Source organism: Athene cunicularia (genome assembly GCF_003259725.1).
Source record: "Athene cunicularia isolate RWA chromosome 1 unlocalized genomic scaffold, athCun1 chr1_part1, whole genome shotgun sequence".
NCBI lineage: Eukaryota > Metazoa > Chordata > Aves > Strigiformes > Strigidae > Athene > Athene cunicularia.
The window spans coordinates 22,874,045-22,901,877 of NW_020799091.1; the positions used below are offsets into that span (position 1 = coordinate 22,874,045).

Genomic DNA, 27,833 nt, shown 5'->3' on the forward strand with positions numbered 1-27,833 from the left:
ACACAAGGAATGGAAGTCCATGTCTTCAAATTTCATTAGAACTAAAAATGGATTTATTTTTTAACTGCATTAATTGCAGCCTTCTGACTTGTTTCTGGCTAGTAGAACGTGATTAGATTAAAAAGATCTTCAGTCTTGTCAAGGTGTTCATATTTGAAAACAAACGTGATATTTATGGTACCAGTGTTAACATGTGTAGAAATGATCTTATGAGACGAAATTTTATGAAAATTGGAATTTGCACTTGTTTGAGAACTACTTTGTTAACATGTTTTTCTGTAATGTCTTCTCTTGTAGACTGCTTGCTTCTTGCTGAGAGAAAGCATTTGCAATTGAATATGAAGGAAGATAATTTCAGTGCTTGTACTTTAAAAATGGATGTAATGGATAACTCATCTGACAAGTCCTTCAACGACAGGCTGAAGCAGCCAGACCTGAGAGACTTAGGGGAAAATGCAAGAGAAGCTCAACCTGCTACATCACTAAAATGCTTAGAAGTATCTAATACACAGAAAGACGACACAACAAATTCTTTAAATAGTAAAATAATTTCAAATATAAAACGGAAAGTTCGAACTTCAGCATGCCTAATGGCAAGAAAGCATTCCGGAATGCTCCCTAAAGGCTGTTGCTTAGGGAAAGGCAAGGAAGACAAGTATACGAGTGCTAATGTGAATGATGGAGCTGCTGTACCTTGGAGCCTTAAAGAACAACTTGTGTGGTCTTCTAGGGATAATGAATGCTTGATTGATAGGCACCATGACACTACGTCTGTGGCAAATGATGGTTTCAATAATGCTTTGAGTCAGATGAACTCTGGCATAAATGAAGTCAGTAGTGACTGTTGCAATAAAATACCAGTTGATAAAAGTCATGCTACAGACCAACAGTCCGTAGTTGACTGTAGAGAAGCACTTGGGCCTTTGAGAATAAACTGCTCAGAAAATGATAGTACTGGATTAAAACAAGGAGAAAAAACAGATGCAACTGCCTTTTTGGAAGTTGTAACTGACAATCAAGAGCCAAAGTCAGTTGAAAACAATGAAAGCCCTCAAGCAGCTGCTTGCAATAATGTCGCTGTAGAGATTTCCAAAGAATTTTTAGATTGTATAGATGATAATTCTTTAAATGAAGTAAATCCTGAAGAAGATAAGCAAATAGCACCTATGTATTCTAGCACAAACTCAAAGGAGAGCCTAAAGTATAAAGGGAAATCATTTGGAAATCTTAACACATGCAGTTTGAATCTGGGCTTTGGTAGCTTTCAGACTGCTTCCAATAAGCAGATTAAATTTTCTGAAGTCGGTATAGCAAAAGGCAGAATGCTATTCAAAGATATTGAAAATGAATACTTTGAAGCCTCTTCCATGGAAAGAATCAGAAACTTTTCAAATCAGGTTAAAAAGGAGACTGTGTTTTTACCAGATTCAGAAAATGAGTTGGCGAGTAATTTATCTGATTCTTTAGATTCACAGAAAAGTGTTCTTGAGTGCAGGCATATGCAGTTTATTCCACATAAAGTTGGCTTGTGTAAAAGTTTCCCTAAAAGTCAGCAATCCTTGCAAGAAACAAATCAAACTTTAACAGCAAGCCAAGAAGCTGAAATTGCTGAGCTTTCTAGTATCCTGGAAGAAACAGGTAGTCAGTTTGAATTTACACAGTTTAGAAAACAAAACAAGATGACACAGTGTCATGTCTTTCAACAGTTTGGAACTGTAGAAGCACGTGGAACAACAAATGTGGAAAATATTTCTGAAACAAGGAAAGATACTGATTTTTCTAATACTTTTAAATCTGAAAATCAGGTAAAAAAAGACAGCTGTTGTACTAAGCAAGAAGACATAAATCAAGACTCTAAAGTGGTGGAATATGAAAAAGAGAACAGAGTGGTTTTCCATAAAAATGACAAAAAGGTTACTTTTACTAACTTAGACAGAGATGGAAGTAGAATATTTGATGGGAGCTTTCTAGTAGCTAAACAGGACACCTTTCCTGATTTTGTAGGCTTTACTTCAGCTGGAGGTAAAAAAATAAATATTTCTAAGGAGGCTTTGACCAGATCTGCAGAGGTCTTCAGGGACTTAGATAATGATAACTATTTGTTTAAATCTGAAACTAGTACTAGATGTCACAATTCAAATAGGCATATGTCTTATAACTGTAATTTTATCAGATGCCTGACAAAAGAAAATGAAGGAAAAACGGTTTGTATTTCAGATTTCAAAAGCATAGATGCCATTTCCCACACAGGTTCTGTTTCCTGCCATGCCCAGAAAAAAAATGACAGAAATACTAGTACACCATTCAAGGAAGATACGGAAAATCAATCACAAAGATCAGTAAATGATAATGAAAATGTTAATTTCAGTAGTACTAACACTATCAACAGTCTTTCATCCATTAAAAAGCATAACCAGAATCGTAAAACTTCCAGACGGTTTTTGAATCAAGGAGATTGCCAAGTTGAAGGTTGTTTGACAGAAGACTCATTAGATATAACATGTCTAGGAAATGCTACTACAACTGCAGAAGAACATCGTTTAAGTATATCTGATGAAATGGAAAACCTGTCTCCTCATCAGAAAGGAGAAGACAAAACGGAAAATGAACACTTGCCACTAGAATTTCAAAGTCCAGCTGGTGGTGATATATCCATTTCTGATCCAGCTCTGGATCATTCCCTACTCTTGCTCAATGCACAGTGCGGAGAGAGAGATGCAAATGTTTTTGAGAACTCTGATAAACAGACAAATCATAAAAATACAGAAGACACTGCACATGATAAGAACCTGTTAGTGAAAGAAAGCAGAATAAAAATGGGTTCTTACCATCATCAAATACCTTTCGAGCAAGAGGTGGACATTGAAAAAAATGAAGTGAAAGGGAGTTACGTGACTGGTTTTCATACTGCTAGTGGCAAGAAAATAACAATTGCCGATGGATTTTTGGCTAAAGCTGAACAGTTTTTTTCCGAGAATGTTGATGTAAGAAAGGAACACAATGACAATTTTGAGAACCCCAGAAAGAAAAGGAAATGTGGTAAAAACTGTGTCGAAGATTGTGATTTACATATTGAAAGCATTGCTCAATGTGATCCAGAAAAACTTAATAAAATGTTTGTTCTTGAAGAAGCTAGAGATGAATTTAAGAAAGTGGTAGAGAGCAGTCCCATGAAACATGCTGGGGTGCTTGATACTGCTAAAGTAGATACATTTGCTAATCCAGGTGAAGATTGTGAAAGAAGTTTGGTAACTTTGTATGCATGTAAAAAAGCTGATGTCAGACCTGGAAAGTTAGAGTTGGAATTCCTTCCCAGACAGGAGAGTGATGCTTTAAGTAGAAAGTGTTTGTCTGAAGATGGAAAACTGTTTGCAGAGACACAGACAACATACTCATGGGAAAAGGATGATTCGGAAAACATGCATGATTTTCCTGTGCACTCTGATGCATCTCCGAATTTAATGAAGATCTCAAATGACCTTGAAGATAATTCAGTGCCTGGAGATACAAAAAATAATTTGTTTGTTGAGGATAGTAACAATAAATCTAATCAATCCCTCCTCTTAACTTCAAAAAGTAGCTCTTATTTGAACTGTGACGGTAAGGAATTTGACTTAGAACATTTAAATGAACCTTGTGCTGATACAAACTGCTTGACAGACACCATAGCTAATGCTTGCCAAAACCAGTCACTAATCAGTCTTCCTGAAGATGAAACTAATTTAACCAGGTTAAAAGAAACACTTGATGTTAAAAATCAAAAGGGTGGTCTGAAACAAATTGTGTTTAGTACGGTGAAAGATAAAGCAATTTCTGTTTCGGAAAGTCCATTAGCAGGAGTCAAACAGATGTTTCTGGAAGACTACAGTGAATCTGTAAAATACAAAATTGAGTCTAACTCAAGAACTAATCAAACAGAAATTCAAAAAAATACATCTTCTGTCATTCATGCTGCATGTCCTAATTCCACTAAGTTTTTAAATGCTACAGGAACCGAAGAGATTAATTCAGATGCATCTCATTTTATTAAAATAAATGCAAGTACTAGTAAAAATGGTCACCAAGGTACAAACACATTTTCAGGTGCAGAGTCTGTTTCAAATTCTCAGAGTCAATGCTTTGAACAGAATATTAAGCTTTTAGGGCACTTGCCTGTTCCAGATAAGCAGATAAAGCAGTCGGATTCTTCTACAGGCAATCTTGGATTATTTAGTACAGCAAGTGGTAAGCCTGTACAGCTATCAGAAGAGTCACTCAAGAAAGCTAGGCAGCTATTTTCTGAAATGGAAAGTAATCATTCATCACATGTACAGGAAACATTTTTAGTTGAGGAAGATGTTGAAAAGTCTGAAATGTGGACTGAAGTAGTTCCTAAGAAAATGCAGAGTGTGTTACCAAAAGGGGAGGAAAATACCAGCACTAAACTGATTTCAGATCCTGCTTTAGGCTTCAGCACTGCAAGTGGGAAGCAGGTAACAGTCTCTAAAACAGCCTACCAAAAAGCAATGGCAATTTTAAAAGAACCTGACGACTTTTTGAGCAGTGGGCTTTGCATTGCGGATCAACTTAGTTCAATTAAAGAAAGCGGTCAACATGTAAAATCTTTAACTGATAAAGTGATCTCAGAATCCAAAATGGAAATAAGCTGCAGTGAAGACTTTGACTTAAAAAGCATTTACCCTGAGGAAATTAAGTCTTTTCCAAGCACTCATCATGTCAAAATGCCTGAGTACATACCACATAGTACAAAACCCAAGCAGTTAACATCATCTAAAAATAGCTTTCAGCAAGAGGAGATTAGGTCGTTTGGAAAAGAGCAGCTGAATCTGGGGATGAAAACAGAGTCTGAAGCAATTTCATGCAGTGCTACTGCTAAAGAAGAAATGAATATTAATTTTCTCCAAACTCCAAAAAATTACTTGGAAGTGGAGGCTGTAGGAAGTGCAAGAGCTTTTATGGAAGATGATCTTTCCGATTCTGGAGTACAAAATAATGTACGGTCCTTCAGTGGCAGACTGGATACAAATTTTCAAAATAAGACCTTTGGGAAGAGGCAGTTTGAAGAAGAAAACTCACTTGGTAGGTCTTTGTCTTATGTATGTTCAACATCTATTATTTCTGCACAAGGGATTGTTGGAGGGGTTTTTTGCATGTCAAATTGATTTTTAGGTCATTACAGAAGCTGGAGTTCTTTCCCTAGGTGTCAATGACAAAATGCTTCTTGCTGCAGGCAATAGTTCATTCACTCTTTCCAGCCTTAAACGCACAGTGCAAGCTAAATTTGTGATTAGTAATCTTGAAGGCATGCAGGTTCTGCTGATTTATCATAAAGGTATGGAAAAGCTACTGCTCCTTTTCTCTCTGAGCGGACTTCTTTATTTACCTCTGCACAAATCTAGTGTTTTTTCATTGAAACATGAGTGTTAGTATTTCCATTTTCACCTTTTTATGCCTCGTAGGTGAGGACAAGTTTTCACTTGTATTGAGATTACTAGTCTCAACGGAAAACAGTTGTTGGTCTAAAAGGACATTTTTTTACCATTTAAAATTGCTCTGCTACAGGCAGAAGTGTTGCTACTTAATGCTTGCCCAGTCACTCAGACCTGTTGAGGGACCCGGCCTATCTGAAAACTTATGTAAGGGGAGATTGTAACAGAGTTGCTGCCTAGCTGCACAAGTTCAAGTACAAAGGTCGGGCAGGCTAGTGGGGCAAAGTTTGGCTAGGTGTACCAAGGCAGATTAGGACTGGTGTCAGTCCAGCCTGAAACAGCTGTGCCACAGCTGAACCATAGCCTTAGATACAGTTTCTGTGAAAGATGTTATGTCCCTTTTAGAATTCTATAGAGACTCTGATTACTGAAAGTACAAAAAAAAGATGTAGGTGAGGTGTGCTGCTGTGGTGCACTTTTGAGGCAGACCATCTTGATTATGTCTGATAATTTAAGGCTCATGAATTTTGATATGGACAGAAAAGGCCTACCAACCACAAAAGATTATGCAGCATACTTCATTATATGGTGTCTCATTCTTGGTAACACAATATACAGTCATTTTGTACAGAAGGAATTTTTGCAAATTGTGGTGAAGTAGCTCTCTGCTTGAAACAGCCATTTAATAGAGATGTATGATCTGAAAACTTGCAATTTCTGCTTGTTCTGACTTCTTGAATTTTTATTTAGAAATTATAATTAAGTTATACAGTATTAGTAAGAAACTGAACTTCAAAGGAACATCACTTTTAAAAATTTGTGGTTTCATCCTAGGAGAACCTCCAATTAAAAGACAACTGCTGCTTGAATTTAACAGAACAAAGAATCCCCCCAGATCTCTGCAAGCTTCAAAAAGCACCCCTGATGGTAATTTTAGTTGTCTTGTGTTCTAAACAGTAATATAATTTGGTTGTTATCTTTAGAACTTTTCAATTTCCAATAAACTAATATGTAATAATGGCTTAACTGCTTCTTTTATCAATATAGTAATGAAAATTCAGGAAAGCTGCTATTTGATAATGTCTCTGCTGACTTGAAATCACATGATAGTCATATGCCTTATCATGTAGAATCTAAATATATTACAATATACTGCTTCTGCAAGAACTCTGGTTTAATTTCCAGGTTGGAGGAATTTATCCAGTTTATCACAATCCTAAATCTCACAGATTCTAGTCTCAGTAGGATGAATAATTATTATTAATCTGTAATTTCTCAATTAAAAACTAGCAACAGGAAAATGAGAAGGTACTGGTAATTTCATCATGTAATAATTTATGAAGAATATACTTACTGAGAGGTTTCTACATTACAGATGCTTTTAATATTTTGAGCCAGTAATATGGAGACTTATAAAAAAGTGAAATCAAAGTTGTAAAGTCTGAGTTGATGCTTTAGGTGAAGCTAGTTAGTGACTAGGGTATGAGAGTAACGTGATTTTTGTCATGGCTTTTGGTTATGGGATAAACTGTGTTCTTAAAGGAGCTTGTTCTTTCTAAGCACTGTATGCTCTCACACAGAATTCAGTAGCAGGATTCATCAAATGTGTTGGTTTAACCAGTATATTGGTTCCTGAATGCTGTCCTAAATCTGTTCTAAACACAAACCCCAAATTTTATATGGAATTTATAAGTTGCTGCCAGAAAATAATTTTGTACCCTTCATATGTAAATATTATCCTACCCTGCAGCAGGATTTGAATGGTGTTATTCTTTGGTGAAACAACTGAAAACAGTTCTAATCTCCAGTACAGTCTTGCTTCTGACTTACAGAACATGTGGCATCTTGTACATATGATTTCTCATAGGAAAATTCCTCTTTGTAGCCAAAAGGGCATAGCACAAATGAGTTTAAATTCCAGACAGATGTGATTTAGTTATGTAGATAATTCCTTCAATGATGGAAGGAAGAGTCTGTCAAATGTCCCCTTTTCTGTTGTAACTTAAAAAAAGAGTTCTAAATTGAATGGTGAACCTACACGGAATTAAATACATGATAAACATTTCCCTTTCAGGAGCCTAAAAACCTCTTGCAGGCTCACTAATAGGAACTTTAGAGTTCTGCATTGTGGTCACTTATCCTTTAGGTATGTCTGCAACTACTATGAAGAAGTTTAAATCCAGTATGTTTAAAAATCTAATCCAGTATGTTTAAAGCTTGTATAAAGATGTTTAAATGCACTCTGGAAACTTCTATATACTTATAACATTAATAGAGAAGAAACATGTTCTGTAAATATCTATATAATGTACTATTTCAAACTTTTTTCTAATTATTTTGTAGGCATTTTCAAAGACAGAAGAAAATTTATGTACCATGTTCCTTTAAAACCCATCACTTGTCAACCTTTTGGGTGAGAAATTTACAATATATTTTAGAGTTCTTCTAATGCAATTTCTTAAAACCTTTTGCAAGCCCTTGCAACTTTTTCAGAATATGCCATAATAATTTGCTACCCACCTTTATAAAAGACTAATAATCTTACTTCAAAATAAACATATTAAATTACCATATAACACACATTGCTGCAGTAGACCAGTGAGATGCTAAATGAATTTTACACTTGTATTTATCTTTTCTCAAACAATAGAAATTAAGTATTCAATTTTTAAAATCTCAGAGACTGATATGTTGTTTTTTAATTGACGTAGTGTTGAAAGTTGTGTTTACTAAATTAAGAATATAAAAATCTGACAAAGGTTTTTGTCAGGAAGCTGAAATCTGTATGTTTAAAAGTTGTCATCTTTGTAGGGCTACTAAAGAACAACAAGAAGTCAGGAATCCTACCCTTACTCTACCTGATCAAGACTTCAAAGGATTCAAATCTAAGCCTGTCATTTTTCAGCATTGTGCCCTACGGCAGTCTACAAATGGTACCTCAGTGGTTTCTGCTCCATGTAAAGTCTCAGCAAAAGAGAGTGAAGAAACAAGAAGTTTGTACAAATCTGGCAAATCTGTTAAAAGTTTTATTCCACCGTTCAAAACCAAGCTGACATTTTCTACAGGTGAACAAGGCAGCAGCAGCAGTAGATGTGACTCACTGATCAGCAAAAGTAGGACCAAAGAGACGGAATTAGATCAGATCAAAACTGAACAAAATATTGCTGAACCTCCTGATCGCCAGTCTTGCGAGCAGCACGCAGCAGACACTGACCTAGAAAACAGCAATTTAGGTATCTTCAGCTTTTGATCACTTAACTGTTGTGAATACTATCAGAATTAAACCTTTAAGGGTTTTACATATTCTGTCAAACTTCTCTTTAAATAAGAAGCTCCTTTTTAAGCTTTTTTTTTTGACAGAAAAATTAGGAAATAATTACTTTCTTAATATTTTATACTGCATTCCTAATAAAGCATATACAACTCATCTCGAAAGTTATTTAAGAACACAAATTTCTTTTCACACAGCACTGCAGAAACAAGATGTCTTATGTTTCATTTGATGCTTGATTTTATATACCTTTTCAGTAAAATAGTCTAGGAACCTGAAAAACTAGCCTTGTTATATATACTTCATTTACTTCTGCAGAAGCTTGTTTTCATTGTTTCCTAATTAAAATGTAGGCTTAACCATATAAATGGCCGATTGTGTCATTTTCAGTGAGGCAGAGTTTAAATGCTCAGCTGTTTGACTTTATTTAGCATGTTGGTTTATGCTTCTAAGATGACTTGAATTATCCAGTGTGCATGATTTCTGTAACTATTACAATCAAATAATCTGTATTTTGTCAGAAAGACTCATTGTGTATATTTGAACAGGTGCATGAACATTTGCAGAATTAGATCTCACTGTTTACAGGACAAAAATCTCAGGATTATGGGTTTTGTAGTTCTTAATTTCTGTTCATTTGGAATTTTCTATGAAGATAGAGTTCAGTCTGAGGAAAAATATGTGGATTTAAGTTTGGTTTGGGGACTTATGAATATCATGAAATGAACATACTTCATATAAATACTGTTCAAATGCCTTCAGTAAACACTGTTTTTTAAATGCACTGAACTTTGAATATTTAGACTGTTGCAGTTTCTAAAAATTTGCAGAGTGGCTTAGAAAATGTGCTTCTCTGAATCTGCTTTTATAGTGTGACTGCAGATCTTATATACTGTAAAAAGGTTTTCATGGTTTTGGTTTTTTTTTTTCTTTGCAGCTCTGGTCAAGATGATGACAAATCTCCGCTGTGCCAGAGATATGCAGGAAATGAGAATTAAAAAGAAATATAGGCAAAATATTAGCTCACAGCCAGGCAGTCTTTATGTCATTAAAACATCTGCAAGAAATAGAATCTCTCTGAAAACTGCAGTAGAAGAGAAATCTCCGACTTTTTATTCTACAGAAGAGGTATATTGATATCTTTTTACTGTGCAACTTTCCTGGGATCTATTCCTTAAGAAAGCAAAAACTCGGTAGCTTTTCAATAGATACATTCTTCAGATTTGAGATATTTACAGTAGCTGTTATACCAGTTGCTATAGTTTTTGAGTAGCTTTGCATATCCACAGTTTTTATTCCAAATAATAAGGGTCATAAATGTCTCTGTTACAATCAAACGAGAGAAGCATAAAACGAGGAAAAAAATCCACCGATTATAGTTACTATTGACTTTTAACCCAGAGTTGTTTTATGATAACAAAATTTAAGCTTAGGTAAGCCTCTTGCTTTTGGTACACTGAAAGTACAAAACTTTTTAAACTTGTTAAACACTTTTAAAGCATGCTGTGATGCTGTTTTGCTAAAACAAATTGCTGGGAATTCCTTCATTCTCCTTGGATTACATACTAAATTACAAGGTCAGACAAAACCTGTTTCAATCTCAAGGAAATATCTTATCTGAATTTATAACATTACCTATAAATACTCTCAGCTGAATTCTTACTGTATTCTAATTATTTGTCTTTTTCATCTAATTTTTTTCAGCTTTACACATACGGTGTTTCAAAACATTGCATACAAGTTAACAGCACAAATGCAGAATCCTTCCAGTTCCTCATCAAAGACTTTTTCAGTGAGGAGTATTTATTAGCTGGAAATGGGATGCAACTTGCTGATGGAGGATGGCTAATACCTACAGATGAGGGAAAAGCTGGAAAAAAGGAGTTTTACAGGTACTGTTACTTATGAACTTGAGACAAGTATGTTATTTATTACTTAGTGGTTCTCTTATCCCCTAGAATAACTCCAACACTGATCTTTTAAAGCCTCTATTTACTGTGCATTTTCACTTACACCTCTGATAGTGTGAATAAAGATATTGTAGGATTTTAAATTTACTGTATAGACTAATGTTGTTAGTGATCTTCACTGACCATTAAAGAAAGCATATAGAGCAATTAAAAAAATTTCTGTGGATTCTGCAACAGTTTAATCTAGAAAAATATTGTCTGTTAATTCAGCACTTCACCATTTTGTTTAATTAGCATTAATAGGTTTTGATTTTCTTTTTTTTTTTTTTCCAAGTGAAAAAGGATTTATTTCTCTTGGGCTCTAGAATTTCTTGATGGAAATGAAGGTTGTTTAGGGGGGTGCTTAGGGCTACTTTGTCAGGACAGGGCTGAAAATATGTTTTTTCAATATAATTTTTTTAAAGCTGACATTATTTGAAGGAAGCCAAGACTTCACTAGTAAAGCTCATTCAAGCTTTTTTTTCAGGTATATGCAAGGAGGAAATGTTTTTTGTGTCAACAATAGTTGTTTATCTTGAGAGAACTGGATTTGTTCTGTGTCCATACCCAACAACTACTCCATGACAATCAATCAAGTGTGGAGTCCCCAGAATCATAGAACAGTTAAGTTGGAAGGGACTGCTTGCATTCATCCAGTCCAAGCCCCTGTTCAACACAGTTAGAATTAGATTAATTACTCAAGGACTTGTCTAGCTGAGTCTTAAACACCTCCAAGGACAGAGATCCCATAGCCTCTCTGGACAGCCTGTGCTAGTTGACCACTCTCATGGCTTAAAAAAAACCCAGAACCACCACCCTTATCTCCAGTTAGAATTTTCCATGTTCCAGCTTTTGTCTGTTGCCTCTCGTCCTATTGTTGTGTGCTTCTGAGAAAGAGTCTGTCCCTATCTTCTCTGAATTCTCCAGTCAGGTAGTTGTAGACAGCAATAAGGTCTCTTTGCCTTCTCTCTTAAATTCAAACAAACCCAGGTCTTTTGTATGTCATGTTCTTAGCCCCTGAGAGCTCAGGGGGGGGATCACCTTGGTGGCCCTCTGCAGGGTTTGATCCAGTATAATGACATCTTTGTCCTGGTGAATCTGAAGCTGGGTAGAAACTTCAGATGAAGTCTCCCAAGTGCTGGAGTGGGGAAGGATCACTGCCTTCCTGGCTTCACTAATAACACAACCCAGAATGGTTTTGTGCTGCTTGGCTTTTGTTGAATTACATGAGATTCCTGCCAGTTTGTTTCTCTGGCCTGTTCAGGTCCCTCTAAATAGCAACACTGCCTCCCAGTTTATCAGCCACTTCTGCAGATTTGGTGTCATCCAAAAACTTGCTGCAAGTGTGTTCCATGCCATCATCTGGGTTGTTAATGAAGACGTTAAATGACATTGGTCCCTGTATTGGTATCTGAGAGGTGCCACTAGTTACTGTCTACCTGCTGGACTTTATACTGATAATCACAATTCTTTATGCTCAGTGGTCTAGCCAATTTTCCACCCACCTTATCTACTTATCCAGCCTGTATCTTACCAATTTAATGATAAAGAGACTGTAAGATATTGTCAAAGTCCTTGCTAACATATGCAACATCCACTGCCCCTCCCTTTGCCCACAGCACCAGTTACTTCATCATAGAACTCAATTGGATAGGTTAAGGCATGATTTGCTCTTAGTAAATCCATGTTGGCCATTACCAGTCACGCTCTTGTCTTTTATTTGTTTAGAAATTGCTTCTAATAATTTTTTCATGCTGTTATGGAAGTTCTTGAGTCTCTCTGACAGTAAACCAAGTTTGTCTCAGAGCAGTCCTTAAAGTTGATTGTGTTTTTTTTTTCTAAATACTGTAGGGCAGAACTAATTCTCCCACAGTTCCATTTTGCACCTGGTGGCATCACATGCCCCAGCTGTTTCATGGACAGCTATGGGATGTGTAGGCATGTACATTTAATGTAGTCACTTAAAGGCAGAGTATGCAGACCTTGACCTAACTTGTTACTTGTCTCATTTCCTCCCCATTTGGTAAGTTTTTTGCTATCATCAATATCCCTGATTCTGCATTTCCCTCCAGTAGCGACACAATTGTTGAATGTTTTGGGGATGTACCTTGCTAGATGGTATGTTCCTACAAAGCATTTATGGTAGATGCATAAAAGACTGTCTGGGGTGTTCATCCATGTGTAATTACAGTGCAGGGCCTCTTGCCTACATGTTAGTTCTCTGGAGTTGCGTGCATTTTAGAAAGTGTGCTGGTTATTCTTTTCTCACATGAAATTGCTATTTCTAGGCTGACAAGCAACATCACTACACAAATTAATAGGAAACACGAGGTTTGAGGTTGTTATTGTTAAGAAGCAGTAGATCTCTGGGAACAATGCATCCAACTCTGGATCAGTGTATTTGCAATCTGTTGCTTAGCATGTTGGCGATAATCTTGATTAATTTCACATAATTGTCCCATGAATAGGAAAGGTATTAAAGCATTTGCATAAAACATCTTATACCTAGATGTGCCAAATATTGGCCTTTTTAGGCAGTCCAACTTCTTGTTCCAGAGGCAGCTTGTCTTAACAATCATTTTCAGAGGTGCTCCTGATTCTGTGGTCAGACCATCAGATATATGGCTTTCCCTGCACTAATTTTGCAGAAACAGAAAAGAGAAACCACCAACATACTGCTAAATAATCCAGAGTAGCCACAGTGGAGTTGGTGTCAGAACCTGCTCTGGGTAGCAGTATCCATCTGACCCTGAATGCAAGATAGCCTCTCAAGTACTTTGTAGAGGTTGTTCCCCAGAAGGTTACCTTCAGTTCCTGTATCTTGATTTATTTTATGTACATACAAAGCATATGGTTGAGAGTTGGTTAACTGAATCAGTCTTTTTATCCCTTTTAAGTATATTAATTGGAACTGCATCAACTAGCATATACATGCTTTCGTTTAGTCGTTTGTATTTAGGATCTTAATCTTCAGCTGAATTCTGTCTTTAACTCTTGAATTGCATTTTCTTTCACACAGTAAGAGTATCTCTTAGGAGATTTGGGATTGCTTTGCTCTCTTCTAATGTAATAATAATTAATCTGATTGTCATGCCTGCTCCTAATCTTCCTGTATATGACTTTTTGGCTTCTACATTGTTTTTCCTCACTCAACTGCAGTACAGCTCCTTAAAATTTTCTTGAGGCTTTCCGAAAAGTCAGAAATTGACTTTTTGATAGGACTTGTGTTCTAATCAGTCTAATAGCTCAGCTATTTGAATCTCTGGTCTAATTCTTTCCTTTTCCTCTTTTAATTAAATGGCCTTCCTAGTGACTGCAAGAGCTGGAAAAAATAGATGTTTCCAACCCAACTCATTCTTCAGTAGCAGCTGAAAGTTGTTTGAAATGTGTTGTCCACACGTGTGCTTAAAAAGAATCAACAAAACACCCAAACCACAACTCTAGAAACTGTGAAGTAGAGGAGGTTGGATTGTTATGGACTCATCAGGCATGAAGGGAAATTCCAGGGCTGAAAAGGAATGGAGGCACACCTCTGTCCCCCTATGCTTGTGCGTAACTGCATGGAGCACGTCCCTGGAGCTACTGTTAGGGTCAAAAAAAAAAATCTCCATTTCAAGAACAAATGCACGTATGCACATGCATGCTGCCAAAGCGTAAGAGGACAAAACTTCAGTATTCAGACAATAATCAGATCAGGTTAGGGAATGTAACCTTCCTGTTTTCACTGTCAAATTATTTCTGTGTTAATGTTGCCTAGGTACATACACTGAATAAAACACCAGGGAAAAAGGGCAAGTAAAAACTTACAGTGAATTTCAGGTTAATTTATTAACAATTTATCTGCAGAGCCCTCTGTGACACTCCTGGTGTGGATCCCAAGCTAATAACAGAAGCCTGGGTTTACAATCACTATAGGTGGATTGTATGGAAATTGGCAGCCATGGAAGCATCTTTTCCACATGAATTTGCTAACAGATGTTTGACACCAGAAACAGTGCTGTTGCAGTTGAAATATAGGTACGTGTATAGCAATATATTTGGAGTTGTAATTTGTGATACAGTGCGTTTTCTAGTTCATAATATTACAAAATAAGCACCTCTGCCTTGTACTTACTGTTTATCAGAATGCTTATGTTGTTAAACTTGTGCATGTCAGAATTAATGTAGTGCATGTTATTTGCAAAAAATTTATATAACATTTGCTTGCTACAGTGGTATTTTATCATAGATTAAATAAGCAGTGGTTTGGTACAATTGTTTTTAAGGAAGAACAATGTGATGGATTTTGTTTTCTTTAACAAAGCATCATGAATTCTTTTTGTAGGTATGATTTGGAAGTTGATAAAAGTAAACGATCAGCAATCAAAAGAATAACTGAAAGAGATGATGCGGCAGGTAAAACACTTGTGCTGTGTGTTTCTAGAATCATATCGCTAAACACTGTTGTATCTCCTAGCAGCAGCAATAAGAATGTGGAAAGTAAAAAAGCAGCAGCAATAATTGAAGTTACTGATGGCTGGTATGGGATTAGAGCTCTTCTGGATCCACCTCTCAAAGCTTTCTTACATAGAGGAAGGCTCTCTGTTGGTCAGAAGATCATAGTGCATGGAGCAGAACTTGTTGGCTCTCAGAATGGATGTACGCCACTGGAAGCCCCAGATTCCCTTATGTTAAAGGTAAAACAAAACATTAGTTCAGCTTGATTGGATGTGAAAGAGATGTGATAGATGCTATTTAGTTGAGCCATGTTTTGTAAACAGAGAAAGTTTTGTCAGGGCTTTATAAAGACACAGTTTTGTTGAAGTTTAATAACCAGATTTGTAAGACATGACACTGTTCACTAGGGTTGGAAGAGAAGTTTATAGTGTAAAATTCTGCCAAGTTTTGCTGTGTGTTTTGACAGTTCTGGCGCTTTGATTTGGTGAAGCACCAAGTTACAGAAAGTATTTATCCATCACAGACAACATGGAAGTGAAGAATGGTGTGAGGGGGAGCAGGTTGTGAGAGGCTGGGCTTGGGTTGGGGTTGGGTCTCGACTTGTTTGAGGATGATTAAAGTGCTGGGTGAAGCATAAAAATTTTGCTTCTCTGGTACAAAGCAATAGCATGCTCATTTCTCAGAGAATTTTAACTCATCAATTTTTAGTTCCTGTTTAAAATACATTCTTGAATATGAAAAGAAACATTGAATTTAAAATGTTAATATGTTCAGGTACAAAAATGAGATATTCTTAGGCGAGATTAGTGTGAAAATAGTCTTTCCTGTATGTAAGTTGGATACCTTTTTGACCTACCAGTGACAGCTTATCATTCAACATTGAACTTACTCAGATTTCAGCGAACAGCACTCGACGCGTGCGATGGCATGCAAAACTAGGATTTCATCGGGATCCCAGACCTTTTCCTTTGCCTTTGTCATCGCTTTACTGTGAGGGTGGTGCAGTGGGGTGTGTTGACGTAGTTATTCAAAGAACATATCCTATTCAGGTATGGCATAAGTATTTTATGAATCTAAGAGGTTTATGAGATTAAATTATATTACTTAATTGCTATCTCATTTCTCAAACCAGACATAATATAGAGAACTAAAAAATTTAAGAAAAGGTACCATTATGTGTAAAATGAACAGGAGTGGTTCTTGCAGTGTGCATGTATTTAATATTTCAGGACTGGAGTATCCTGCTATAAGAAGAATTTAAGTTTGTGCTCAGTATCTTGTGGCTGGCTTTGCTTTCAGCTTCAAAAAGCCAGAGAAAATTGAATTTCAGTTCTGTAATCTAAAAAGCACAGCACTTTGTTTTAAAGGAGAAAAAACCTGGGACAGTTTCAACTCCGAGTAGAAGTGAAACCCAGTTTTTCTATCCTTAAGATACATATCCCTGCAAAGATGTTAAATATTTATAACCATTAGTAAGATTACTTTTTCTTACATGTAGCTGGCTATATTGTGTAAGATCTATTATTCTAAAATATTACTTAAAATGCGATGTGACTGTGGTGTAAAATAGAAGATCTGTTAAATATCACTTGATATAAACACATTTTAAATATGGTCAGACTTTGCTGTAATTACTTGTTTTTATAACAATACTAACTACAAAAAGAAACAATATTCTTGTTAGTAATCAATCCTCTTAATAGAACTTTGAGATTTTATTAACTTTCCTCAGAGTATGTTATACTTGGCATGTACATATAGGGGTTTTTTCCATTGCTTGCTTTCTAAATAATTATATCAATGTAGAACGAATTCTGCAAAGGTAATAGTAATATTCGGTTTGGATCGTTGCTTTGGTATTTAGATCATTACCTTAATGGACCAAATTGCTGCATTTATTATATGAACTGTCTGGTAGAACTAACATTTATTTAGGTCCCCAGAAAGGGAACTGTAATCTGTTACAGCATCATGGTAAATGGCTTCCAGGCTGGGGAGGGAAGTGGTGCTTTGAATCTCACTATATCAAGAGAATGACATGCTGATGTAGATAATTTAAAAAAACAAAAAACAACAACAACAAAAAAAAACAAAACCCAAAACAAAACAAAACCACTGAGACTTTTGCTCAAACCTACTAAAATGATAGGAAGACTTGGGCTATCTGTCTCCTTTTACCTGGAGAGTCAAGAAGTGTAGAAATCACAGTAACCCTAATTAAAGGTGTCTTAACTGTGAATAGTGCAGGAGACACATGGCATGTGGTTCATGAGGCAGGCAGAGCCTATTTCAACAATTTACTGCCTCCTAAGGATTAGTCCTTCAACCCTTCCTCATTCTGCTTCTCTGTGCCGAACCCGGACCTCACCTGATCCTGTTGCTCAGTTAATTTAATTCACTAAACTAAGAGTAACTAACTAATTAATAATAACAACAACAACAACAACACAAAAATCTCAACACAACAAACTGCTGTTTATTGAATTAACAAACTGACATGGTCTGATGAGGTCAGGTACGTGCTAGAGCCTGTGCAAGAGAGAAGATGGGACTGCACAGCAAAGAGGAAGGAAAGGGGCCGCTTTCAGCAGCAGTGACCTCTTGATTTGATTTGCAAATCTCTTCAAATCAGGCAAGACAGATCTGGCAGGGTTGTGGACAAGGCTGTAGTCCCATGGAACCATTTCAGACAGAAGTTTAAGACCGACCACCTGCAGAACAACATCATAGTTCTTTCACAGCATCTATCTAGCATGTTCAAACAGACAGTACAGGTGATGTGGAAAGAGAAATTGGGTAGAATGCAGTTCTGGTATATTTTTAATAAACGCTGAATTTGATAGTTTGTATCTTTATCTATTAGTGGGATCCAGTTATCTTCTAAATCATATCATTGATACCTGTAAGACATGGTTTCTGCAGCTGTTAAATCATGCAGTTTTGACTAGTGCTCCATTCTGTCTGTGTGTCTTGAAAGTGAAGGTTTACTAACCAATGCTGTTGGCTTTTGTCTTTTATCTGTTGTCCTGAAAGAAGTTACAATCTACTACCTGTTCATTTTGTTAAAACACTTTTGCTTAACAGTGAGTATTAGAATGAAGCTAGACGAGGTTAAAAATTTAAAGTCTGGTTTTTGTTTGAATCTTTTTATTTCAGTGGATGGAAAAGACATCAGCTGGTTCATATATATTTCGTAATAGCCGAGCTGAAGAAAGGGAAGCTGCCAAGCATGCAGAGGATCAGCAAAAGAAACTAGAAGATCTGTTTGCAAAAATCCAAGCAGAATATGAAAAGCATGAAGGTAAAGCTTTCATTGTTTCAGAACATGTAGTAAGAACACAAAAACTTTTTTGGCATTTACAGAAGAATTTAAAAAAAGGGCCAAAACTATTCTGGTGATAGAGAAGATGAGATAGGGTGTTGGGTTGTCTTCTTTGTTGTTATTTTTATGTTGTATTATTTTAGGTTTTTTACTTCCTATGTATCAAGACCTTTAAGTACAAAACAGTTATATACTTATTTGCTTGGCTTTGCAGCTATCTAGAAACCTCTTCCTAAACTTGAGATGATGTTCAGGGAAATGCTACAGAATTGCAGAATTGTTATTTTCATTCTCTTCAAAGACCTGACACAGTAATATTTCACCTGGAGGTAGGCACTGCTTAGGGTGCATCTCAGTGGACCTGAACAGCCAAGACTGAACACTGAGCATCTTTCCTCACAAATACTGCAGGACTATGGAGACACTGAGGTCAGTGGAGCCACTAAATGGGACAGGAACCCTGGTGATCACAGGACGTGCAGAAGGCTGAGTTACTGAATGCCTTTTTCAACTCAGCCTTAACTAGCAATACCAACCTTCAGCAATCCCAAGCCCTGGAGACCACAGTAAAGTGGATCAAGGAAGTCATACCCTTGGTGGCACAGGATTAAGTTAGAGACTACTTATGCAAAATGGATGTGTGTAAGCCTGGTTGGTGATGGGGTGAGCCCACAAGTGCAGCAGGAGAAGGCTGATGTCTTTGTAAGGCTGCTCTTGAGCCTCTCTGAATGATTATGGTGATTGGTAGAGGTGCCTGAAGACTGGAGGAAAGCAAATGTGTCTCTAGTCTTCAAAAAGAACAAGAAGGAGGATCTGGAAAACTAACTACAGGCCAGTCAGCCTTATCTTAATCCCTCAGAAGATGATGGAACAACTAATCCTTGAAACCATTTCCAGGCACATGAAGGACAAGAAGGGGATTGGGAGTAGTCATCAGAGATTCACCTAGGGGAAGTCTTGTTTCACTAAACTGACAACCTCCTGTGATGAAATTATTGGCTAGGGCAGATGAGGTGAGAGCAGTGCATATTGTCTGCCTTGACTTCAGCAAGGCTTTTGACACCGTGTCCCTTAAGATCCTCATAGAGAAGCTGATGCAGCGTGGGCTAGATGAGCAGACAGTTGGATTGAAAACTGCCTGAACAGTCGGTCCCAGAGGGTGGTGATCAGTGGCACGAAGCCTCTTTGGAGGCCAGTAACTGGTGGTGCACTCCAGGGATCAACACTGGGTCCAGTCGTGTGTTAACATCTTCATTAATGATCTGGACGACAGGGCAGAGTGTGATGATGATACAAAATTAGGATGAGTGACATACATTAGAGGACCTCAACAGCCTGGAGAAATTGGCTGACAAGAACCTTGTGAAGTTCAACAACGGGAAGTTCAAATCTTGCACCTGGGGAGGAATAGTCCCCTGCACCAGTACCTGCTGGGAGCTACCCAGCTGGAAAGCAGCTCCTCAGAGAAGGACCTGGGGGGTCCTGGTGGATGAGTTGAGGAGTGTGGCCAGAAGCTCTAAGGAGGTGATCCTTGCCCTCTGTTTATCCTTGGTAATGCCACATGTGGAGTGCTGTGATCAGTTCTGGGCTTCCCAGTACAAGAGACATGAACATACTGGAGAGAATACCGGCAAAGAGCCATGAAGATGCTTAAGGGCTTGGAGCATCTGTTGTAGGAGGAAAAGCTGAAAGAGCTGGGACTGTTCAGCCTGGAGAAGAGAATCACAGAATCATGTAGGTTGGAAAAGACTTTGAAGATCATCCGGTCCAACCGTTAACCTTTAACACTGACAGTTCCCAACTACACCAGATCCTCAGCGCTATGTCAGCCCGACTCTTAAACACCTCCAGGGATGGGGACTCCACCACCTCCCTGGGCAGCCCATTCCAATGCCTAACAACCCCTTCTGGAAAGAAATGCTTCCTAATATCCAGTCTAAACCTTCCCTGGAGCAACTTGAGGCCATTCCCTCTTGTCCTATCACTTGTTACTTGGTTAAAGAGACTCATCCCCAGCTCTCTGCACCCTCCTTTCAGGGAGCTGTAGAGGGCGATGAGGTCTCCCCTCAGCCTCCTCTTCTCCAGACTAAACACTCCCAGTTCCCTCAGCCTCTCCCCGTACGACCTGTGCTCCAGACCTGTCAACAGCTTTGTTGCCCTTCTCTGGGCTGCCCAGGGCAGTGGTGGAGTCCCCATCCCTGGAGGTGTTTAAGAGTCGGGCTGACAGTGCTGAGGGATATGGTGTAGTTGGGAACTGTCAGTGTTAGGTTAAGGGTTAGACTGGATGATCTTCAAGATCTTTCCCAACCTTGATGATTCTGTGATTCCATCACTAACAGTAGCCTGTGCAGTTCAAATTTCACAGGATTGTATCTACAAACCAGATAGCCTCTCCCTTTCCATAAATCTTTCTCATGGTGATCTGTAACACTGGGATGTTCTCTAACTGCTTCATCACAAATAATAAGGAAAAGGCAGATAAAGCTATACCCTAACAAAACCCAACCAAACAAAAACACACAGCCCCCCCCATTGAATTCTTACTTGAAATCAGGGATTGTTTTACAATTCTTAACTTCACTGATATGAACTTCCACGTATCAGTCACTTCATTGTGTTGTTTTATATCTGACTGGTAAACTTGTCTAGACTGGAGTCTACTATGCTGAAGGAATGCATCAAAATGCTAGCAGCAAAATTACTTACCTAAGAAGGGGGTAATAGTTTAATGTAATGAAGTTAGCTTGTCTCTTAGCTGTTGTCCTACAGAGCCTTCATGTGCAGGCCTGTAGTCACCTGCTGTCCCAGATCTTGGTATCTTTGAGACTTTTCTGCTGTGTAAGAAGAACTGAAAGACATAAAAAATATGGTCAAAGTATTGATGAAGTTTCATGGCAGCCCATCAAGTCTCCCACCCTCTCCTAAGTGCAGATGCTGATACTGGCTTCCCCTAAGTTTGTAGAATATTCTAATCTATGTGTATTTAAATGAACAAGATTTTTCTTTCTGCTTGTCTTGTCCTAATACATATATATATATGCACACACACATATATCAGTTCCTATATAGTGTTTCATATTTTTATTCTGGCAAGGCCTAAGTACTGCCATTCTTCTTATGTAATTATTTTTTGTTTCATTTTTAAAGTGTATTGGGTTTACCCAATATAATGTTTTTTTTTTCAACAGAAAGAATTAGCAGAACACCAAGATCACGCATACTCACAAGACAGCAAATACGTAATTTGCAAGATGGTGCAGAACTTTATGAAGCAATTCAGAATGCATCTGATCCTGTTTACATGGAGGTAATGTAAATCCTACTGGGCTAATTTTGAAATGCTTGTGGAATAAATTAGTTTAGTACCTTCTGCTAAAATCAACCATTAAATTACTGTTTATTTTTGCTGCCTTTTAAGATTTTCTACAGCATGCTTATTGTTAAATAAAGATTAAAAAATTTTGAAAATATTTTAATGAAGGTTTGTTGAAATAGATCAATATTATCTTGGCTTGTAAAACAGAATGCTGTTTTCTTTTGATATAAAAATCCAGGATACAGCACAATTAAAAGGTAATGTTACTTCTAATTTTATTACTTTGCTTTGTCTTGCATATATGACAACTAAATTAATCTCGTAAGTCTTGAGTTTCACACACATATTCTTGCATGATGTTACCTGAAGTGTTTGAAGGATTGTATTATTGTTCTCTTCATTCCCTGTTCCCATTCAGTCAAAACTTTTAAATGTTTATGCTTTTATTAATAAAGATGCAGGTGATTAGTCCTTGCCAGTTGTTAAAATTCAAATACATGCCTCTCCTTTTGCAAGTCAGGGTCCTTTACTTTCATAAAGCCATATGATCTGTGACTTTATTTGATAAATATTTCTTTGATGAAATACACGTATCTGTGGTGCTACATGTAAAGGCATCTGGATCTTGAAGTCTTGGTCAGAAAGGTAATGCTCCTGATGCATTTTAGTGTAAATCACTGTGTCAGCTCAGAGATAGAAACCTGCTGAGAGGTCAGCTTTTCTTTTCTTAAAGAACTTTTTTGTCATATTTCTTCCTTATGAAACAGGCAAGCATGCCTGTTACATTAAATATTCACCCTAGTTGTGCACTCTTAAGCAGGCATGATCATGTATGGACAGTGTGTAATGTAATACCTGGACAACAGAGCACTGGCTTAGTACCAGTCAAGACCAGTGACTGCTATTGTGTTAACACACCTAGTACTGTGTCAGTTGAATGATGAATTGCTTGTAACAGATGAACGCTTAAGAAAGCAGCTGTCTAAAAATCTTGATAAAAAAGATACTGAATACATTTATCTCTTGGTTATAGGGATATCTCAATGAAGACCAATTAAAAGCTTTGAATGCTCACAGGCAGCTGATGAATGATAAAAAGCAAATTCAGATACAGGAAGAATTCAAGAAGGCTTTAGAATCAGCAGAAAAGGAAGAAAATGGTTGCTCCAAAAGAGATGTGTCTACTGTATGGAAATTATGTGTGGTAGACTACAGAAAGCAAGAAAACCATAAAGGTTAGTACTTGGAAAATTATAAATAACTTTTATCTAAACATGGTAACTGAACAACATAGCAGGTAGGTTTGAAGAGTTTCCTAACAATATTCTAGCTTGCATGTTAATATTACCAGTTTTATTGGGGTTTTGGTTTAGGGTTTTTGGGTAGGAGGGAGTAACGTGGGGATTGATTTTTTTAAAAGCCTTCACAGCTAACATAATTTAATCTGATTTTGTTAGGATTGATACTGAGTATCTGGCGTCCACTGCTGGATGTTTGTTCGTTGTTAAAAGAAGGCAGTCGGTACAGAATCTACCAGCTGTCAACATCACAGTCCAAAGGAAGATCAGACTCAACTAACATACAGTTAACAGCAACAAAGAAAACTCGGTATCTACAACTATCGGTAAGTGCTTGAAGTGCATAAAGATATGTCACTAAAATATATCACAGTCTATATGTGTGTGTTGTAAATACATAAATCTTTTTGTTTCTTCAGGTATCACAACAGATGCTGGTACAGATTTTCTTTCCAAGAAAGGCTCTGAAATACACCAGTTTGTTGGATCCTTCTTTTCAGCCACCATGTGCGGAAGTTGATTTAGTTGGAGTTGTAGTTTCTGTTAGCAAAACAGGTACATTGTGGACCACGTGTCCTCCCAGTGAATAAGCATAAGTTTTTTAATTTCAAAAGTCAAAATGATCTTTGTCTTGTACCTATATCTCAGGCCCGTGAAAACCTGCTAGTACCACCCATCACTGTGATATGCTGGCGGATAGTGCTGTTTTCCTAAAGAAAAACTGTCTTTGCTTATTAGTTTAGGAATCATTTACTAAGGGAGGATATAAGCTCAAGAGAAGCTTTTCTTTATTATTTTCCATAAATGGTGGATAAAAGTTCTTGAATCTGTGTTCAGCACCTGCATAAGTACCACTGTGCATGTACATGAGCTCTCTCTTTTGTGTACAGTGTCATGGAACAAGCGGAACGCAGGCACTGGAGATCATGGGTAGGGATGTGTAGATAACCTTCTGAATAAAAGGAGAAGGAGTATTGTGTGTTTTAAGTACTGGAACATAGACTGAGTTGTTTTCTGTAATCAATAGGGAGATAGTGTACAGTATGAATGAAGCATGAAACATCTGTTACTGTGCAGATAGATAGGCTGCCACGTTACATTTATCAATTCTCTTTCAAGATGTGAGGAGTTTTTTTTATAGATACAAATTGCAATAATCAACTTTGACTTAAAGATTTAAGGTTTAATTCAGACTTTTCTTGCTTTTAGGTTTCACTACTATGGTGTACTTATCTGATGAAAGCTATAATTTAGTGTCAGTAAAGATACGGACAGATCTCAGACACTTTGCTGTTGAAGATATAGTTGTCCGCTGTTCGTTCATTTCTGCAAGCAACCTTCAGTGGCAATCTGAATTCAGATCAGAAATTCCTGTGCTGTTGGCTGGAGATCTTTCTGTTTTCTCAGCCAGTCCAAAGGAAAACTATCTTCTAGAGAAGGTTAATGAGCTGAGAAGTACGATAGAGGTAAATCTGCAGATTTTTAGTTTAACAATTAGTTACAGCTGCATTACACCAAAAAGTCCATTAGTACTAATAAATCTTTAGAAGAAGTAATGCATATGCTGTTGGATTTGAGGGGATTTTCCAGGCAATGGAGTAAGGTATTAATGCACTTTTCCTGGAGGACTCTACGTATTATCTATTGAATGCTTGGTTGGTTTTGGTTTTTTTTTTTCCCAATTTGGCTCAATCAACACTGTCTTTAGGATGTGCCACAGAATCTTTTCTGGACAGCAAAAATATTGTACCTGTCAACAGGGAAACTGTCACGGACAGTTTGGCTTTAGCCCTTTAAAAGTAGAAATTTATTGTCTTGCTCACCTGAACATACTTAGTGTTGGATTGTTGATTTTATTTATTTATTACTTCAAGTTTCTAGCTGTGCTAAATAGCATGTCTTGGTCATGTATCTTCACTTCTGGTAAGTAAGTTTAAATACAAAAGGATTTTTTTCTTGTTAACAATAAAAGGAAGGTATGATACTTCCTTCCACAGAAAGTGCAGTGTATTCAAAGTTGTTGGTTTGATATAAAATAAACTTCTAGTAGGATTATGATAAGAAAACAAAGTCCTAAATACTGTGTGAAAATATAATACTTGGAGAATTTGAAAAATGGCTATTTTGCATTTTAAACTGTTCTGCTTTATAGAATGTGGCCTCCTTTTGCGCTGATGCAGAAAGTAAACTGATGAATTTGCTACAAAGAAATCTCTCCCTTACACCCAGTTTAACCAAAAGATGTGGCTTGGAATGCCCCTCTCCTTTTGGCAACTCAGGTCTTTATGCAGAGGATAAAAGTTTGGTAAGCTTCTGATAATTAATATTGTGTTTATACTGACAGTATATACAGTGAGGATATAAGCAAGTTTTATCCCGATAGCTGTGGGGAATGGTCTTACTTCTTGGTCCAATCCACACATTCTCTTCAGGGCAATGCAAGCTGGTTGGAAGCTTTCTCTGTGTGTGGGTTTAGGATTATTCCCCAGGAGGAACTGTGAGACTATTACTCCTCCAAGCAATACATGAAAACCTCCCCTTGTGGCCTGTGTTTTCACAGCATACTTAAGTATTCTGAATTTAGATGAGTAAAATGAATCATCAGTTCCCTATACACAATTTATCTCTTCCTTGATCCCACTGTGAAGATTATCTGACATCGATGTCACTGGAAGGAAAAATCTTGATGTATAAATTTTTATTGCACAGTGTTCTGCCGTTCCTACCTTTGGTTAGAGAATTTAACTGTTGGTCATCTTTTCCTAGATATTGTTCACTGTTACCAGGATTTAAAAGGGAAGAGGTGTCACCTAGTAAATGTTTGTGTTTTATGGCAGTCTTGACAAAAAATGGTGTTAAAGTACTCACGTTTCCCATGAAGGCTGCTGGTGGCAAGTTGTTCCTGATGTGGAGTACTGAGTGCAGTCAGAACAGAATTTTTTCCTGCCACTATCTGGGGGAGGTCAAAACACCCTGATGTGATATCAGTTCCTGGGGACTAAATTTAAGCTTATAAGGTACCCTTTTCCATTTCAGAGAGAGTGCTAATACTGACTTCTGAAGGTATAATTTATATCCATTTATTTAAGTATATTAACCAAGTTAAAACAAACAAGACATTAAAGGTATTCTCAAGTTAAGCATGAGTTTGAATTGATGAGCAGCATCTATCTTGTGTGTATAATCTTCAAGATTTTTGGTCTATATTCTATTCCTTTTTTCTTCATTTTTTCCCCCTCATTTTTCCCTATTTAACCTGTTGAGGATGTGTCCAATGCAGTAGAAGACTTAACTCCTTTTCAGAAGTGCTTTGATTTCTTACCATCTGGCACAGAAAAATTCCCATATACTTAGCTTAGATCTCAGAAACAGAATGCAAATGTGCTGCCTTAATGTACATGTAAACAGTGATTTATCAAGCATCAGTACTTGAAAGAGTATTATTAGTCACCATCAGAAGATACCAAACTAAAGTTAAGTTGGGCATGAATGATGACTTAGCATTTTTGTATCAGGGTTTTTTTTCTCCTCTGTTTTGTAGAAGTAATTGAGGAAGCTAATGAAATGGGACATTCTATTCAACATAAAACTTATCTCTTTTTAACTAGATCTCTTCCAAAATGGAAATAAAGCATCCAAGACCTTTGTCAACTAGCACACCAAATATGAAACTTGTCAGACAAGGGTCAGCAAAAACACCCTCATCTGCTACAATTAATGAAGATCATCCCAGAAACAGCAAAAAGAGAAAAGCTATGGACTTCCTCAGTTGCATACCTGCCCCTCCACCACTGACACCAATGTGCTCAACAGTTTCTCCATCTTTAAAAAAAGCATTTCAGCCTCCACGAAGTTTGGGTTTACAGCACAGCAAGTCACCCAGAGAAACAAATCAGAATATAGGTCATGTCACTCCCTGTAGAAAATTAAGAGAAACTGTCCATCTTCCTGAGAACGACCTGGTTGCTGATGAAGAACTTGCAATGATTAATACACAAGCACTCATGAATAATTTACCAGAAGAAAAGAAGACTGGTTCTGTAAATGAAAAGACCAATACAATAGCTACTAATTTATCTGATGATCTTTCACCCAAAACCAGTTCCAGGTCTACTGAGGAAGCCCACAACTCATCAAAAGGCAGTTCTGAAGTAGCTAAGGCTCTTCCAAAGGACTTGTTACCAGCCTGCAAAATGCTACAAAGACAAAAACCCCAAAAACGCTACTAAAGGCACATGTACAGTATTGTATATATTTCAAATTCAAATTATTTTTACACTTTGTACATTAAATCCTGATTGTATTTAATAAAGCTATATTACAAAACCAAAGACTTGTAAAGTCACATTTCCTCTGCAAAATAATTTGGCATTGAGTAACATACAATAGCATCACTGTGTCTGAAGGTTTGATGACATTTTGTAAGCCATTGCTTTGATTCTGATGTATTCTTAAATTACAGCAGGATCTTTGTTTCAGTCTAAAGCAATTATTTTTGTCACCCTCTGCAGTATTAGAATAGTTGTTTGGCTGTCAGAAGTGGAACAGGGCAAAATAAACAATTCCCCAAGTTTATTGTTACAAAAGATAACACCAGTTCTGGAATACTGCTCTGTAAGTCTGGCACAGTTTTTGTACTTTTCCCCTCAAACTTTCCCTATAGTCCTAGAAGAGCTATGATTATTTGATTCATAGCAAAATGCCACATATAAAGGTATTGATGATAAATCCTTGGTCAGTGTTTCCGAGATAAGTACTTTTTTAAGGACTGAGGCCACAGTATCATGAAAGATAATCAGATCTTTGATTCC

At 37.1% G+C, this 27,833-nt stretch overlaps 1 protein-coding gene across 1 annotated transcript in view; it reads left to right on the forward strand.

Annotated features, from left to right (window-relative positions):
• The window catches only part of BRCA2 (BRCA2, DNA repair associated), a 40,012-nt gene extending 12,748 nt beyond the window's left edge, over nucleotides 1-27,264 (forward strand). Inside the window, exons 10-26 of the mRNA XM_026851101.1 lie at nucleotides 298-5,079; nucleotides 6,264-6,356; nucleotides 7,773-7,842; nucleotides 8,241-8,662; nucleotides 9,638-9,828; nucleotides 10,405-10,592; nucleotides 14,496-14,666; nucleotides 14,974-15,325; nucleotides 15,980-16,135; nucleotides 18,243-18,387; nucleotides 21,597-21,715; nucleotides 22,758-22,959; nucleotides 23,182-23,348; nucleotides 23,442-23,577; nucleotides 24,232-24,488; nucleotides 25,175-25,327; nucleotides 26,631-27,264. Of these exons, the coding sequence (XP_026706902.1) occupies nucleotides 298-5,079; nucleotides 6,264-6,356; nucleotides 7,773-7,842; nucleotides 8,241-8,662; nucleotides 9,638-9,828; nucleotides 10,405-10,592; nucleotides 14,496-14,666; nucleotides 14,974-15,325; nucleotides 15,980-16,135; nucleotides 18,243-18,387; nucleotides 21,597-21,715; nucleotides 22,758-22,959; nucleotides 23,182-23,348; nucleotides 23,442-23,577; nucleotides 24,232-24,488; nucleotides 25,175-25,327; nucleotides 26,631-27,251 (8,225 nt within the window). The 3' untranslated portion in view covers nucleotides 27,252-27,264. The remainder of the gene's footprint in view (nucleotides 1-297; nucleotides 5,080-6,263; nucleotides 6,357-7,772; nucleotides 7,843-8,240; nucleotides 8,663-9,637; nucleotides 9,829-10,404; nucleotides 10,593-14,495; nucleotides 14,667-14,973; nucleotides 15,326-15,979; nucleotides 16,136-18,242; nucleotides 18,388-21,596; nucleotides 21,716-22,757; nucleotides 22,960-23,181; nucleotides 23,349-23,441; nucleotides 23,578-24,231; nucleotides 24,489-25,174; nucleotides 25,328-26,630) is intronic.
• Nucleotides 27,265-27,833: the final 569 nt, after the last annotated feature.